At 40.6% G+C, this 15867-nt stretch overlaps 1 protein-coding gene across 1 annotated transcript in view; it reads left to right on the top strand.

The window, feature by feature from the left end:
- The window catches only part of Arhgap15 (Rho GTPase activating protein 15), a 604020-nt gene extending 588941 nt beyond the window's left edge, over nt 1-15079 (top strand). Inside the window, exon 14 of the mRNA XM_038336693.1 lies at nt 14709-15079. Within this exon, the coding sequence (XP_038192621.1) occupies nt 14709-14892 (184 nt within the window). The 3' untranslated portion in view covers nt 14893-15079. The remainder of the gene's footprint in view (nt 1-14708) is intronic.
- The last annotated feature ends 788 nt before the right edge of the window (nt 15080-15867 follow it).

The raw sequence follows: 15867 nt of genomic DNA, 5'->3' as shown, positions 1-15867 counted from the left end.
CTCAGACGCTGAAACCAAGCCTGAGCTTAAGCCGTCAGCTCACCTCTCTACTATGAACTCTGGGTTCCTTTTCTCCTTCACTTATGGCCTCCTTCAAACCCAGTGCCACCTACTCCTTCATTCATAACAAGTCCAAATTCCTGTTCACCTTAGGATTTCTATCTCAGACATTAGCTATGCCTAAAGAACAGATACCTTGGAAGTTCCATGTAGGTGCCACACATACTATCCCTGTCCCGACTGCAACAATGAGTCTGCCTCTTTACTTGATCTGAATCATTAGCATCTTATTGTTATGAACGAGATGACAACTCTTAGCTTCGGCTTCTGGTCCCTGGACTAAAGAAGCCTAGGGGCCAAGAAGTAGCTAAAAATCCACTGATTAGATGTATTGCTCTAACACGGAGAAGGGCATCTTTATTAGCTCCCTGTTTATCTTGCTCCTGGGAATGCCATGTCCTATTACTCGTCCTCATGACACTCCGTACATCAGGTTGCCTTGCCTGCCCCTCAGGCTCTGTTGCATGTTGCTAAGCTTACAGCTACCTGGCTTCTTGTAATTAAGCCCCATCACTCTATTCCTATTCCATCAGGGTCTTTTCAACTCTATCGCTGTCGGTGAGCCTATGTATGTAGCAGACACTCTCCAATCAGCTCTCATTCCAGAGTAAAATCTTTTTTACTTATGAACAATGTCTTATGGACTTTCGCTGACACTTCTTAGTTACCGGGAATCCCCAACTATTATTTGTCAATGCTCATGTATTACACAGCCTGTTCTCCACAGATACAATACCCCGACTTACCAGTTGTAAGAGTTTTAGCAATTGGGCTGTTATCTTACCCAAGGACACATCTGTGCTGTACCTGCCACCATTGCCTGACTCATTGTCACCAAACAGATAGCAGATGAGCAAGCCCCAACCGTAATTATATTGTTAGCCTTCTTACACTACTCCTGGAATTAGAAATCATGGGCTATGGTCTGCAGAAGGAGTGCATGACATGCAAGGTGTAATTGTTGTCCATCCACTGAGGAAGAAAGGATTTAGCAGCAGGACTAAACAGAGAAAGAAATTGAACTGACTTGTAAACTCTAAAGTCCCATTCAGTTTAATCCCAACCTCTTAACAAGGTCAAAAAGCATACAAGCTCTTGAGGCTAGAGAGATTGCCCAGTGGTTAAGAGCGCTTGCTGTTCTCAAAGAGGTACAGTTCCAAGTACCCATATGGTGGCTCACAACTGCCTATAACTCAGTTGCAGGGATCCAGCACCCTATTCTGGTCTCCACAGCACCAGGCATGTATGAGGTGCACATACATACATACAGGCATTCTCGCAGAACATAAAATACGAATACCTAAGTCTTTATTAAAAATACCTCTTTCTGTTTCTACTTCTATGCTCTTATTTTTCCCAGAGTAGGTAGGATTGTGCCCTAATTGAATCTAAGATTCCAGTCTTCTAAATGAATTATGATTGCCTTCCAGATTTTTCTGATTTGCTTTTATTCTGGGGGGCTATGCCCAGGGAGGGCATCTGTTAATATAGTATTTCAATACATGCTTATTGAGTACTTATTACTGTGACCCAAACTCAACGCTTGGTCTGTGGAAGTACACTAGACCGAACAGGTCAATCCTGGTGTTGAGGATACTTGCATTCTGCAGATTAGCAGAAAAGAAAGAGTCTGGCTTTTGCAACCTCAGCAGGCTGGTGCTACTTTGTTCTGGTTTTCAGCTATCATGGCCAACTCTCTGTTCCAGATTCCATGTGATGCAGCAGAATGTGATACTATCGTGGGTCCCGTTCACCTAGATATGCTGCAGAGTAATTTCTACTTGGCTATGCCTGGTAACAGACATGGAAACTATAAAATCATGCTAAACCACGGGGCATTTTGGAAGGAAAAGAACGTGACTGTGCCTTCCCTCGTATTCTTTGAACCTTCTAGCAGCCTTCATACCCAGGAAAGTAGGCTAAGAAGGAGTCAGACAGTTACTATCCTGAGACCTCACTGATGTCTCCGTTCTCCCTTCCCTGCTCAGAAGGTCTATCTGTAGCCTAGTGGCATTGTAGCCTGGCTCATCTCTCTATCCAACTATTGGGCTACTCATAGGTGCTGTCCTTTGCTATTCAAATACCATGAGTTGCCAAAATCAAGAGCATTTTCTCTGCTTTTCCAGTGTATCTCACTCCACTGAGGCCGTGAATTCTGCTGAGTCCTAGAAAATGGCAAGAAGCACAACGCATGCTGGGCAGAAATCTTAGTTAGTAAATATTCTGCCTTCTCATTTTAAATGATACTTCAAATTTCCCAGAATGTCTATTCTTTGGGCATCAATCCAGCAGCACAAATCATTCTTCAAGGGTCACCAAATCTGCCATCTACTATAAGGAATCTTAAATGTCCTCCTAAATATTTCTCTTGATGGGGAATGTGGGCCTTTTTATGCATAAAATATTGAGTAATATCGATGGATACTCCCAGTACCTTTCTAGCATTTATAAGGGAAGTCTAAACTAGATATTAATAGAGGTAAAACTCTAAGTGGTTAGAATTTGGAATGGTTATTTTCTTATTTTGACTTGTCTGCATTTTCCATGGTGGTAAGAATCTATGATGGCTTTGAAATCGCCATTTCTATTTTCCCAGCACTAATTCCTCATACAAAGAAAACTCATTCCCTCTTCCTTCCATACAATGGCTGTTTGCTTTCACAACATCGTTGCTTCCCTAAGTGTGCTGTGTTTCCAGCCAAACACCTTCAGTTTCTGTCCTGTGTCCTTCCTTTTAGGAGTGCACTATTTTAGAGCCATCCTGATAACCTGATGGCTTACAGGCTCCTGTTAAAGTTCAGTCACTATAGAAAGGATTAAAAGACTTACTTTCTACTTCCCCTTCCCAGGGGCATTCACGTGTGTCTCTCTTAGAGTTCTCCTTGTCTCCTGTCTTCTCTGGGGTTGTGGACTTGGGTTACAGGCTGGTTATCCTTTGATTTGTCTTTCTGTGTCTGGGTTACCTCACTCAGGATGGTTTTTCCAGTTCCATCCATTTGCCTGCAAATTTAAAGATCTCATTGGTTTTTTTACCACTGAATAGCACTCATTGTATAAATGTGCCACATTTTCTTTATCCATTCTTTGGTTTAGTGGCATCTAGGACTTTTTTCAGGTTTTGAATTTTACAAATAATACTGCTGTGAACATAGTTGAGCAAATGTCCTTGTACCTTTGTGTATATGTCCAAGAGTGGTATTACTGGGTCTTAAGGTACATTGATTCACAATTTTCAGAGAAACCACCATACTGATTTCCAAAGTGGCTGTACAAGTTTGCACTCCCACCAGCATTTCCCTTACCCCACTTCCTCTCCAGCATAAGTTTTCCTTAGTGTTTTTGATCTGAACCATTCTCACAGGCATAAGATGGTATCTTAGAGTTGCTTTGATTGGCATTTCCCTGATGGCTAAGGATGCTGAGCAGTTCCTTAAGAGCCTTTTGGCCATTGAGATTCCTCTGAACTGGCTCTTTGGAACCCATTCCCTTTAGAGAATACCTTGCTCATCCTAGATATATTGGAGGGGGGGCTTGATCCTGCTTCAAGTGATGACAGACTTTGTTGACTCCCCATAGGAGGTTTCACCCTCTCTGAGTGGGTAGGGGGTAGGGTGGGGAGAAGGTGGAGGGAGCAGGTGGATGGGAGGGAGAGGGAACTGAGTCTGGTATGCAAAATAAGAGTTTTTAAAATATAAAAAAATACTTTCACTGAGAAAAAAAGTAAAATATGGACAATAGAACGATAATCGTCAAATTTCAACTGATAATTAGCTACTCCAAGGACATTTGAAACAAGAAGATATCCCTGCCAAACATAGACTGCCAAAGACCTTGTGAGGATGTCCTCAGAGGGAACTGACACTCCCTTCACTTATATAATAAGGAAAAACCGAGATTAACAGTTCTAAGTACACACTGGTAACATTCTTCCTAGGCTTTTCAAACAACACAGGGTAAATATTTAAGACCCATGTTTTGCACTAATTTCTTTTAATTAGGTGCATTGTTCTGTGGACTTAATTAATGCAGAGCCATGTGCAACACTTGATAGTTCATATAAGATGTGAGTAGAACATACTAGCATTTCAACAGGTTCATTTGGAAAACTCAGGTAGAGAATAATAGCACTCTTATGAATGTTTGCTTCCTGAAAATACTCCGAACGTACAATACATTTTCTAGATGTTTCTTCTAACTGGAAGTGGGATCTTCGAATTATCAGTTCTTAGGTAGCAGAGCAAACTTATGTTACTCTTGAGAGACCCACTATAGATAACAAAAACTATCCTAAAGTCTGAGGGAAGACACTTTAATGAAAGCAGAACTAAAATTCTCTGTCATTCCACCAGCAGTGTGTTTCCATTGTGGTAAGAAAAGCGTGACACAAGAGGAAAAAATCGTTCATACATGTGTGCTGATACTCTGTTTGTGATCTAACAAATAAAACTTGCCTGAAGATCAGAGTGCAGAGCTAGCCACAGCAGTTAGCTACAGAAGCCAGGCAGTGCTGGCACTCACCTTTAATCCCAGCACTCAGGAGACAGAGGCAGACAGATCTTTATGAGTTCAAAGCCACCCTAGTCTACACAAGATTGAATCAGTCTAATAGAGAAACAGAGCCAAGCAGTGTTGGCTCATACCTTTATTCCCAGCCCTAGGGAGGTGGAGACAAGAATTAATATGTCTGGGTGGAGAGAGGACTCTAGTTCACACCTTTTTCCCCAGCACTAGGGAGGTGGAGACAGGAATTACTATGGCTGGGTGGAGAGAGGACTCTAAGGAGGGAGGAGACAAGAGCTCAGGATTCAGTCTGAGGTTTTGTAGAGACAATATTCAGTCTGAGGACTTGTAGAGACAGGGTACCCCATTGGTCTGAGGATTCCATAGAGGTAAGAGGTAGAGGCTGGCTGCTCTGTTCTTTAGCTTTCGCCCCCTAATATCTGACTCCAGGTTTTTATTATTAAGATCAATTAGAACTCGTGCTATCTACTAGCTCCGTTTTTCTTCTGTCTTCTTGCCCTTCTCCTTTGTGTAGTTATGCCCTTGAATGTGAATTAGGACATTCTGAAAAATGTAAATATGCCTTCCGGGATATCTTGCTGGCTGCAACTCACTTCAGCAGACTGCAACTCTTCCCCAAGTCTTCCTCAGGCCTCACTGTTGGGAAGAGCTCTGATTTCAAACTCAGAATGCTGGATCGTGTTGCTGTGCAAAGTGAGTGTCTGTATCCCACAGTGCCACTGCTCTCTCCTCAGTGGCTTCGGTCAAAGCACTCAGTCTCACCTTAGCTCCTTTCCTCCAGCTGAAGTTCACGGAAAAGCTTTCTGTCCGTTATGAAGGAGAGAAAGATGGGAGGAGGAACAAGCCTATTGACATTACGGTGATGTAGATAGTCAGGTCCTGGCTCCAAATACACAGTTAGAGCGCAGGACAGCTAGATATGCAGGTATGTGTGGCTGTGAGTATAATGAACTACCAAAGAATATCTTGTCACTAATCGTTTGGTAGCAAGTGGATAATTCAATAATTAGCTGGCATGGGGGAAAGGATAAATTTATATTGTGATCACATTTCCAAACTAAACCAGAGAAAGACAAAGTAGGGAGCATGATAAAAAATAAATTTGACATCACTTTTTTTTTTTTAACTAAGAGAAGACTGGAGAGCTGTATTTGCTCTCTTTATATGGCTGGATTTTAGGATAATGACAATAATGGTATACATTGCAGAAGGACTACTACCACATGTGACTATATAAACATAAAAGAAAATAAAATTAAGAAACAAAAAAATCAGGAGCTCTATTTGTGATTAAAAAAAAATGGTGAAAGTGTTATCACTGAAATCCCTAAGATCTCAGAAGTCTGTACAGAAAAGACTCCTCATTGCAGCATCGTCTGTGACAGAAAATGAAGGAGCAATTTGTTAGCCACCAACTGATGAATGGTTAAAGAACCTAAGTATTTCCATCCTATAAAATGAAATGACTGTTTTTAAAGAATGCAGTATTTTATGTGTGGTGAGTTGGAAAGATGCCCATAATGTATATATAGTAAAAGAGTGGAAGAGCAAATTTTAGAACATTTTCTGTGTTACTATTTCATTGTTTTTTTTAAAAAAATATGGCTGCATTGCTGGGCAGCGGTGTCAGATGCCTTTAATCCCAGTACAAAGGAACTAAGGAGGCAGAGGCAGGTGTATCTCTGTGAGTTCAAGGTCAGCCTGGTCTACAAGAACTATTCCAGGACAGGCTCCAAAGCTACAGAGAAACCCTGTCTCAAAAAACCAAAAATACATACATATATACATATATATATATTGCATATTATATATTTTATACAGGTAGCATATGAATACCTATTATCCTATATAGTGGTAGGTAGATCAATGGGCAAGTAGAAAACTATCTTGAAGTCACGCCCATTGGCTAATTATAACTACAATGAAAGCATTTCATTAGCAATCAGGGGGAATACTTCACTTGTTACCCTAGGTTTCTTTTTATTATCACATCTTTAAGGATTATACAGTAGTTTTTTATAAAAATAAACAAATGGACTAAATAGGCAAGCACAAAACTATGTGCTCTCAATAGAAAAGATGGCAAGAAATATTCACAAGAGAAAAATACACAACTCTATTTATTTGCATTTGTTGATTTCTTTTCCAGTCCTTATACTAAAGGATCTAAAGTTTAAAGAAGAGTATATAATAGCTAGCTATCACACTCCCACTAAGGGCAGGACTTCCCACCACCGCCAACACTGTGTTCTTAAGCCAGATGACATAATAGCAGGGGCAGAAGGTCACCCTAAGGAGTGCCTCCCACCTCCACACCCTGGCTCACTGGTCCATGGTCACACTGGACTTTTCTCCACTCCTGGAATGGCAGGCAGCCCAGCTTCACCCTGGACCACTGCACCTGCCGTACCTTTCTAGGAATCGTTCCTCCCTGATACGTGTGCCTAAGCAGGACAGGACTTGTTCCTCCATCCCAAGGGGACAGGGATTTTTTTTGTTTTTTGGAGCATCCTGTCAACTAACGTGCAGCATACTCCACGACACTACTCTGCTCCTTGAACTTAGGAGAACTATTTAAAAATGGCGGCAACCAGATCCCGCCTATGCCACGTAAGCGGGAATCTCAGGGGAGAGATTTTAGGTCACCGGGATTTTTAAACTGCTTGGGGTCAGTAGAAGAACTACCCTTTCCTTTCTGAGTTTCCTGGTAAACCATTTCGTGATTGAAATCGCATTATCTATTGAGTCGTGTGGGCTTGGCTGTCTACCCCATCCACTGCAAGATTCCAGTCACTCCTCGGGCTCCTTAGAGGATGGGTTTGGCACACCCTGCAGACACCAGACTCTGAATGCTGAGGTCTTATTTATAATACCAAATATAATGTTTCTGCTATGGAAAGAGTTGTTACACCACATTGTTTAGGGTAGATGTAAAGGAAAAAACTCGATAGTCTTTCAACACAAATGCAATTTTTCTCAAATGTTTCCCATCTGAGGTTGGTTAGATCCCCAAACTACAAAAGCTGTGGATAAGGGAGACTGGCAGTGGGAGCTCCTACCGGGTAAGGATTCTGTCTGTTTTGCTTGCTGCAACTATCTCAACATTCAGAATAGCACCCGGTGCACAGAAGATTATCAAGGAATGCGCTTTTTAAATTATACTCACGGACTGGTGAGGTAGATCCATGGGTTAACCTGAGTTGAAATTCCAAGTAAAGCCAAGTGTAACTGTGCCTATCTAGAACCTCAACGCTCCCATGGCAAGATGAAAGGCAGAGACAGGGTGCCCGGATACTCACAGGCCAGCTAGCTTTGAATTCAACAAGGCAAAAAGCCGTATTCCCTTTCTCACATAAGGGGGAAGATGAGGCTCAACCTCCGCCTGCATGCCGCAGCGCACATGTGACTCTCCTCACTCACAGACCTGCGTAGCTCCGTGCACATACACATACACGCAGAAGAATCAGGCTCATATAAATGTCACATTTTCTCCAGTCCAACTCCTTCCTTTATAACTCAAGAAAAAGTTTATGTTCAAGTATGTTTGGTGAACACTGGCGTACCTGAAACACTATGATTAGCACGTGAAAGCATCCAGCAGCGGTACCAATAGTATTCCCTTCTGGTATTTAGAACGGCAGGGCTGTGGTTCTGACAGCCCATTTTATTTATGATTGTTGATACCTTACAAAATGCATAACTAGAAATAAGTCATTAGTTGAAGCCCACGGCTATTCATTTTTAAATTTTCATTCCCTATATCCTGTTAAACAATATGAATATTATTCTAAAGGTGCTTTAGTCTATATCTATAATGTCTGATCAATAAAGATATGAGACAAATGGGTAATTTGAAAGTGCTTCAATCTTCTGTATTGAAATTAATGCAAAGTAGCTCAATAAATTTTAAAGAGCAGGCTGTGTTACCTATCAATAGGCAATTGCCATATTGGGTTTTTTCCTATAATGTGTTTTTTAAAAATTATATATGCATGGTCCTAAAGATCATTTAAAAGCAAAACTGTCAGAATATAGCAATAACTCCCACTTGGGATGCTAGCCGTGAGCTGATTTTTAGAAATTAATAATCATATAGTATCTAGATATAAAATTGAAGACTACAATTAGTTCAAGCCAATTGATTTCCAGATTGACATGTGACAATGGCTGAATCAGATGTGAATGATCACTCTGAAACACGCTGATGCTAAATGCAAAATGCTCTGTAAGTGTGCTCCTGCCTTTAGTAGAGTTGAGCATTCTCCTGACATATGCCACAACTTTAGGAGAGAAGGTGCGAGTTTTGCAGATTCCCCAATCTTATAAAAGGCCAGAGGAGACAGCAGAATAATTTGCGCAAACGGAGGGAAGGCAAGCATATGGTTAGCACGTATCCCCTCAAAATAGTCACAACACATAAGAAACATAAGTTGAGCATATTGAAGACTGATTCTATTTGTAACAGTCTCTCTTTACTAAGTGGTCAAAATGACGGCTAACATTTCGCACGCGGTGGCTGAGATCTGTTTTGCATGCCAGGTGTGTGACTTGGCGGGACACATTTGTCACCACACTCTTCCCCAATCCAGTAACACCCTCTAGAAGCTCCTCAGACAGGAAGGGGAACTCTGCAATACACCCCCAGAACTGAAAACTTGTCCTATGGGCAGTTACGTGGCTTTCTGTGTACATTACCATGGGAACATCAAGGAACAAAAGGAAGTTTGCAGGCTGGTGAGATGACTCAGTTGCTAAAGGCAACTTGTGGCCAAGTCTGAGAATCTGAGTTTGATCCCCAAGACTAATATGTCTGAAGCAGAGGACCAACTTCTGGAGGTTCTTCTCTCACTCACATACACACACACACACAATAAATAAATTACAATTTAAAAAAAGGCTGCACCCACCTATCAGCTATCTGCTTGACCATGTACTACTATTAAATAGGTTGCTTTTCTTGATTCTATATCAGCTTCTAGTTTGATACCAAATCTCCCTTTCATTGAGTCATTTGGCTGTTACTGTACACAACCAAGAAATTTCTTTCAGTTAGTTCAAATTCTGCTCATGTTTGGAAAAACATACCAAGCATAAGGCTTTTCTGAGAGTTTCTGGGTTTTGTTTGATTGGTTGGGTGGTTGGTGGTTTGGTTTTTTTTGGATTTTTTTTTTTTTTGTTCTGGCCTGGGATCCAATATCTGTAGTATTGTAGTGCATATTGTATTTTTAAGAATCTGAAATCGATGGGTCACTGTCACTCTTCCTTTGGCACCTGATAAGGAGTGGGAGTCAGATTTTTTTCTCCCTATATTGCTATAAGGTACCACTCTTCTGACCTTGTGGGAAAAAATCTGACTCATTCAAGACTGTACAAACTTGGATTTAACCTAGCGTTATAAACGTTGCTACTACAATGATCATGTATTAATTGCTATTGCAGAGCACAGTTATAAAATCAGTTAAGTCTTTGTTAGGCTCTAGTAGATAAAGAAGTGTCTCTTTAGTCTTTCTCAATGAAGAACGGAAGCCTGGTAATCAGTCATTGGTGAGAGTTAATTTTGAGTTTTTCAAGCTGCTGAAAATCAGGTATCTTTGCTGTTAGGGTTTCTTGGAAATAAACTAATAGCAAATAAACATGTATCAAGGGACTTTCCAAATACCGACAGAAGAGCTAAATGATTTTCATAACTTCCCAATCGTCCACCAATTCAGAGTATATTATAATCTCTCAGCCACATCGTCACCCTTAAATTTCTCATTCATATTTGTTCTCTGCCATTTTGCCTTTGTTCTGTGATGTGTCTTGCAGCCTTTCTTTAAAAAAAAAACAAAAACAAAAACAAAAACAAAAATAAAACAGGCAATGCTCAAAAAAAAAAAAACAGGTTAAATTGCAGCTCAGAATTCACAACACTGCATGGACTTTAAGAATGATGTAATGTATCCACCTCAAGAGGAGAACTCTCTGGGCTGGTAGCAGAGACGGCAGACCCAGAGAAACTCAGGTGCATCACACCCAGTAGATTTTCCGAATTGCAGACAGGCCCTTAGCAGAGTACACAAGGTCAGGGTTTCCCTGACTAAACAACTCAGTGCCGCCGAGGCACAAAAGCCAGACGTGCCATTTAAGTCAGAGAGGACTACACGAGCTGAGCGTGAGCAGGGCCATTTTCTCTGCAGTCTTTTCGGGGGTCTTAATAACAGTTCTGTGCATTAAGATTTTCAAGAGGAAAAACAAAGCTCAATCTTCTTCAAAACTTATCTCGGATGCCAATTTTATGAGGCATGTGACAGAAATAGTGTTGCTCAGAACTCACTTTTGGTGAGAGCTTTCTGGAAGGTAGTGCCAGCTGTGGCCTCCCCTCCAACTCCTAGAAGAACTGCTTACTCTCTTTTGTTGTCCTGCATAGATAGGAGGTTACACAAAGCGCACGCAGGGTTTTCATTGCTTTGGTTAGACTGTGTTCTTGTGCGTGCTCCACCACTAGTTAAGCCCTCGACTGCAATTCACATCTACTCACTCGGGAGACTAGAAAATGAGTGCTATTTTGATTTGACAAATAAACAATTTTTCATAATATGCTAACTAAATTTAGGAAACTGGGATTGACGCTCTGCTCCTCAAACAACCACTTAACCATTCAGGCATCTAGCAAGGTAGGAATGGGTAGGTTTGTATGTGAACAGCAAAGTTTACAATAGCATTAACCCATTTGCCAGGCAGCCCGAATTTCAGAGCTTTTTTTTTTGCTAGAAGTGTCTGTCTCTACAGGCACGTGAAGCAGCAATTTCACATCAGATTGGCCCTCACCCTCAGCATCATTTCTAACCTAAAGATCAGTTCTTCTATCCTATCAACTACTGTTCATTGATATTTAGGAAATAAATTGTAGACTACATACGCACCAACAGGTTATATTTTATACTGGTAAATAAGGTAATTAGCACACATACCGTATAATGCACACCCATATTGTCTTATCTCTTTAACTACATCTTGCTTTTCAAGAAGGCATAGCAAGTGACTTGATTTTCTTAATTTAAGAAACAAATTTAAACTGCTATCAAAATGTAATCTGCACTAATCCAGACATGGTAAAAAAAAAAAAAAAGTATAAAGCTATGTTATTCTGAAGCGTTTATATTAACAAGATCATTTTACACTCATCAATTGGCATTATCAAAGTCAGATGGGAAATTTCTAGAGCATGGACCTGAAGATGATGGGTTTAGGATGAGATGTGATAATTTATACATGCATAAAAGCAGTAACTGAGCATTAGCACACTGGAAGGAATTCACTGGGCGCCCCTATGGCCCAGCGGCTGAGATGGAGATGCTTTCAGAGTGTCTAGCTATGCTTCATTATCTTCCACTCTTTGTTCTGTCTAAACTCAACCAGGTACCCACCTCTAGATCTGACCTTGTCCAACACACACACACACACACACACACACACACATACACACACACAAATAACCTGTAACTCTTGGAGAAGAGTGAAGTTTCTAAACTCAATCCAGCCTCGTTTCTCTGTAGGGCTATGTCCCCTTAGCTGTGTTTTGGGAATGAGAACTAAGCTGCCCTGCCACTGGTTGAGTTACCCCATCACCTTCTGTCCACCATGATTAACCCCTGCACTTACCAAATCCTGGAGTCACCTTGGCTGACCTTATTTTTTGAGGGTGTCACTCAGTTTGAGTTCCCAACTATCCCACCTCTCCTGCCCATTCTTTGTCCAAGAGAAATTAGAACAGTCTAAATTAGAAAATATACCACAGACCATGTTTTCATCTTGCCCCTCCCCTTTCAGGCTCTCTAAACTCCCATCCCTAGTGACCAGCCACTACCTACCCTTGTGCCACTGCCAGGCCATTTGCCATCACACAGTCAGTACTGTCTGAGATTTCTGTCTGCTTCCCCCATAGCCTATAACAAAAGAAAACTGCTCTTTGCTGGATGAACCTCCGCAGCTGAGACATTTGCTGTCAGTGGGTATAGTCACAGCAACCTTTGCCTTCTGAGCACTCAATTACTTGTTATGTTCTGTTTTTTCCATTTTTGTCTTTGGCAATTGTTCATGTCTTGGAGTCACTGGAGTTGGTATCATAAAAAGCATTCAGTTAAAAGCAAAAGATAAAAAAAAAACTTTTTTTACCTTGAAATAAGTCTTACTAATGACTTTCATAGCACACTTGCCAAGAAGAAGTTCCAAAGATCTTAAACTGAGGTAAACTGCCATGCTGTGGGGAGCTAAGGCCTGTTTCACTCAACAGATGTGGGGAGAAGAGGCTCATATCATTTTACAGCCTTTGAAAAAGGAAGCATCAAAGTGACGTAGTCCTTTTTCTCCCAAAGGAAACTTTAAATTTGAAATCTCTGATAACTAACTGAAACTCTAAAAATATGAGACTCCCTTCCAGAAATGTAGTCATGCCAACAATACTCACAGGTACAAATGTTCTCAACTTAAAACAGGAAGAAAAGGGAAATGTGAGGCAGAATATCCTGAATTTTCACTCAGATCCGCAGTCACTTTTGGTGGTGGTGCATGCCTTTAATCCAGCACTTGGGAGATAGAGACTGGTGGGTCTCTGTGAGTTTGAGAGTGAGTTCCAGGATAGGCTCTGGAGCTACACAGAGAAACCCTGTCTCGAAAAGACAAAAGATAAAAAATAAAAGAAAGAGAAAAGATTGCAGTCATTTTGCCCACAGTAAATATGCTGTAACCAAACTGACAACCACAGAGCCTCTTATTGTAGACTCAATAATTGTGCAAGGTGGAGAGGAACGAAACATTGACCCCATTATGAAGCGTAAGGGCGTTGCCAGACCCTCTGACATGATGTGTCCCGAAGAGCTGGAACCATGCAACTCACTACCAGCCTGAATTCTGCATGACGTCAGTCCCTATGTTCACAGAGCCCCAACCATTTCACCTGATCAACAGAGCTAGCAACAGAACCTAGTTTGTTGGGTTATTATAAGGATTAAATGTCACAATAAAATCATTTAAAATAATGATCGATTATGGTTGCTTGGGAAATTTTAAACCAAGTACATTTTCTGCCAACATTCCGTTACATTAACATGGCTGTGCTCAGATACAAGCCAGCGCATTTCCATTGGAAATTAATGAAAGCAAAGAGTCTGCTGTCTCCTCCAACTATGGACTGTGTAGACCAGCATAGGCCAAGTAAGACAGTGTCAAGTTCTCAACAGTTTAACCAAGTTCCACACCGAGCACTGAGGACAACAAAATCACTGTCTTCATACTTCCCTTGGGTCAGGCTGTCTGGAAGTCTACAATAGAATTTCTTAGCCCATGCCTTATGCGTGCTGTCTTCTTTCCTTACTGTCATTGAAACCGTGCTCCCACACTATCAGCTATGAGACAATTCCCTGTTTAAGTGTCGATCTGGCAAGAAGATTGGGTTTTCTTTGAAAAGCCCTTTGGTGACATGTAAGGCATCCCTTAAATACAACATCTTTGTTGTACTGAAGGTATCCTAGCTTTCTATGCAACCCTCATGTGAGCAAGTACCTCTCTAATCTCAGAAGGATTCTCTATCTGTAGGAATGCTATGAGATTCTGCATTCTATTGAGGCATGAGAAAAGAACCCATCCAACTGAATGGAGAAACAGAATTTTGACATATACCCAAAAGTCTCCGGACCACACCTCCTATACAAAGCATATTCCAGTTAACTTCTGCCAGGAACATGTCTCTCATTCTAATCGCTAAAATCTTATTTCAGTCTTTATGTCTGTCTTCCATTATTAATCATGCATTTATTTTCGATTATTATTTTGGATTCTAATATAATCTATGAAGATGTCACCCATATTTTCCATTGATTAGAAACACTTCAGAGGCTGAATCTTTTTAATTCCACAAGAATTTTGCTGTTTAACATATTTATTTGACATCCACAATAGCCATTTATAATGAGGAATTAAAGCTGGACAAGGTGACATTCTGATTCCATTCAGTAGTTCAGAAAGGGCTCATGATCAAATAGTGCAGTGTGGTTCTTCATTTTTCTTTTTCTTTTTCCTGGAGCTAGAACTAGCCACAATTTCACCTTAAACATCAATGGTATCTTTATTTTTTTTCTTCTCCCCAGGATAGTGGCCAAAGCCTCCAAGAATCTCATGTCCACCCAAAGCTTAGGAATTGTATTTGGACCCACCCTTCTGCGAGCTGAAAATGAGTCGGGGAACATGGCGATTCACATGGTATACCAGAACCAGATAGCAGAGTTCATGCTGAACGAGTATGATAAGATCTTCAACTCAAAGGAAGACTGACAGACAAGACAAGCTACTGAGTGTGTTCACATCTGTCTTGATGCCTAATATTTTTACATTTTTGTAAACATATTTCTGAAATATTTTTTCCTTCCAAGCGACAGATGCTTCATTTTGTGAAAACTTAGTGATGATTTTGTATTTAAGTTCCAAACATTTGAATAAAATAAATGACAATATTTTCCTATATGTGGTCTACATTAACCCCTTGAGTGTTGTTCCTCTTAGCATTCTAGGAATACATCATAAATGTCTCACACTCGTAAATAGTGTGTACAAGACAGCACCAAAGCATAGCTCTACTACTGAACCTTGGCATCATGTGTGTGCTGGTGTATGTGCAGATATGTGAGCATGCAGAGAAATTGTGGGTAAGTTTGAGAGTGTGGACATGTGTACCTTATCAAGATCCATATGCACCAATGCATCAACTGTGTCCCCACATGCCTAAGCATCCACAGAGAGAACACAAGGAATACGAAGGCATCTCTCTGTTCTCAATCAAAATAGAGTAATTTCATCTTTCAAGTGTACAGCCCATGATCGTCAGTGATGGGTGAGCTTTGCAAATACAACATGCTGAGTGGTAGCTTTTCTGAAGAACAAAAGGACAGTTCAAGAGATTTGTTTGGACTGTTCTTTCTTTGTGGGTAAAAACTATTTTGGTTCCACAAACATACCATTTTGTAAATTAACTGGATTGATCTTTATTGTACACAAGGATTGCGCTGCTGTTCCACGTTGATTCTTCATCAAATTGTGTATCTTCCCTTTCCTCAGCTATGCCATATTATGTAGAATTTTTAATAAGTTTTGAAAGCTATTTTATTGGGGAGTTATACTAACTCCAGCTAAAAAGAACTATTTTTTAATGCTTGTACTATTATGCCCCAAGGATTCCTTGACTAGACTCATTTTATTTCATTCATGTGATGGTTACTTTCAATTGTGATTGATTAAATGAAGGGATAACTG

This window comes from Arvicola amphibius, chromosome 7 (genome assembly GCF_903992535.2).
Source record: "Arvicola amphibius chromosome 7, mArvAmp1.2, whole genome shotgun sequence".
Lineage (NCBI taxonomy): Eukaryota > Metazoa > Chordata > Mammalia > Rodentia > Cricetidae > Arvicola > Arvicola amphibius.
The sequence above is the reverse complement of the archived record's forward strand: the minus strand, read 5'-3'. Positions and strand labels throughout refer to the sequence as shown.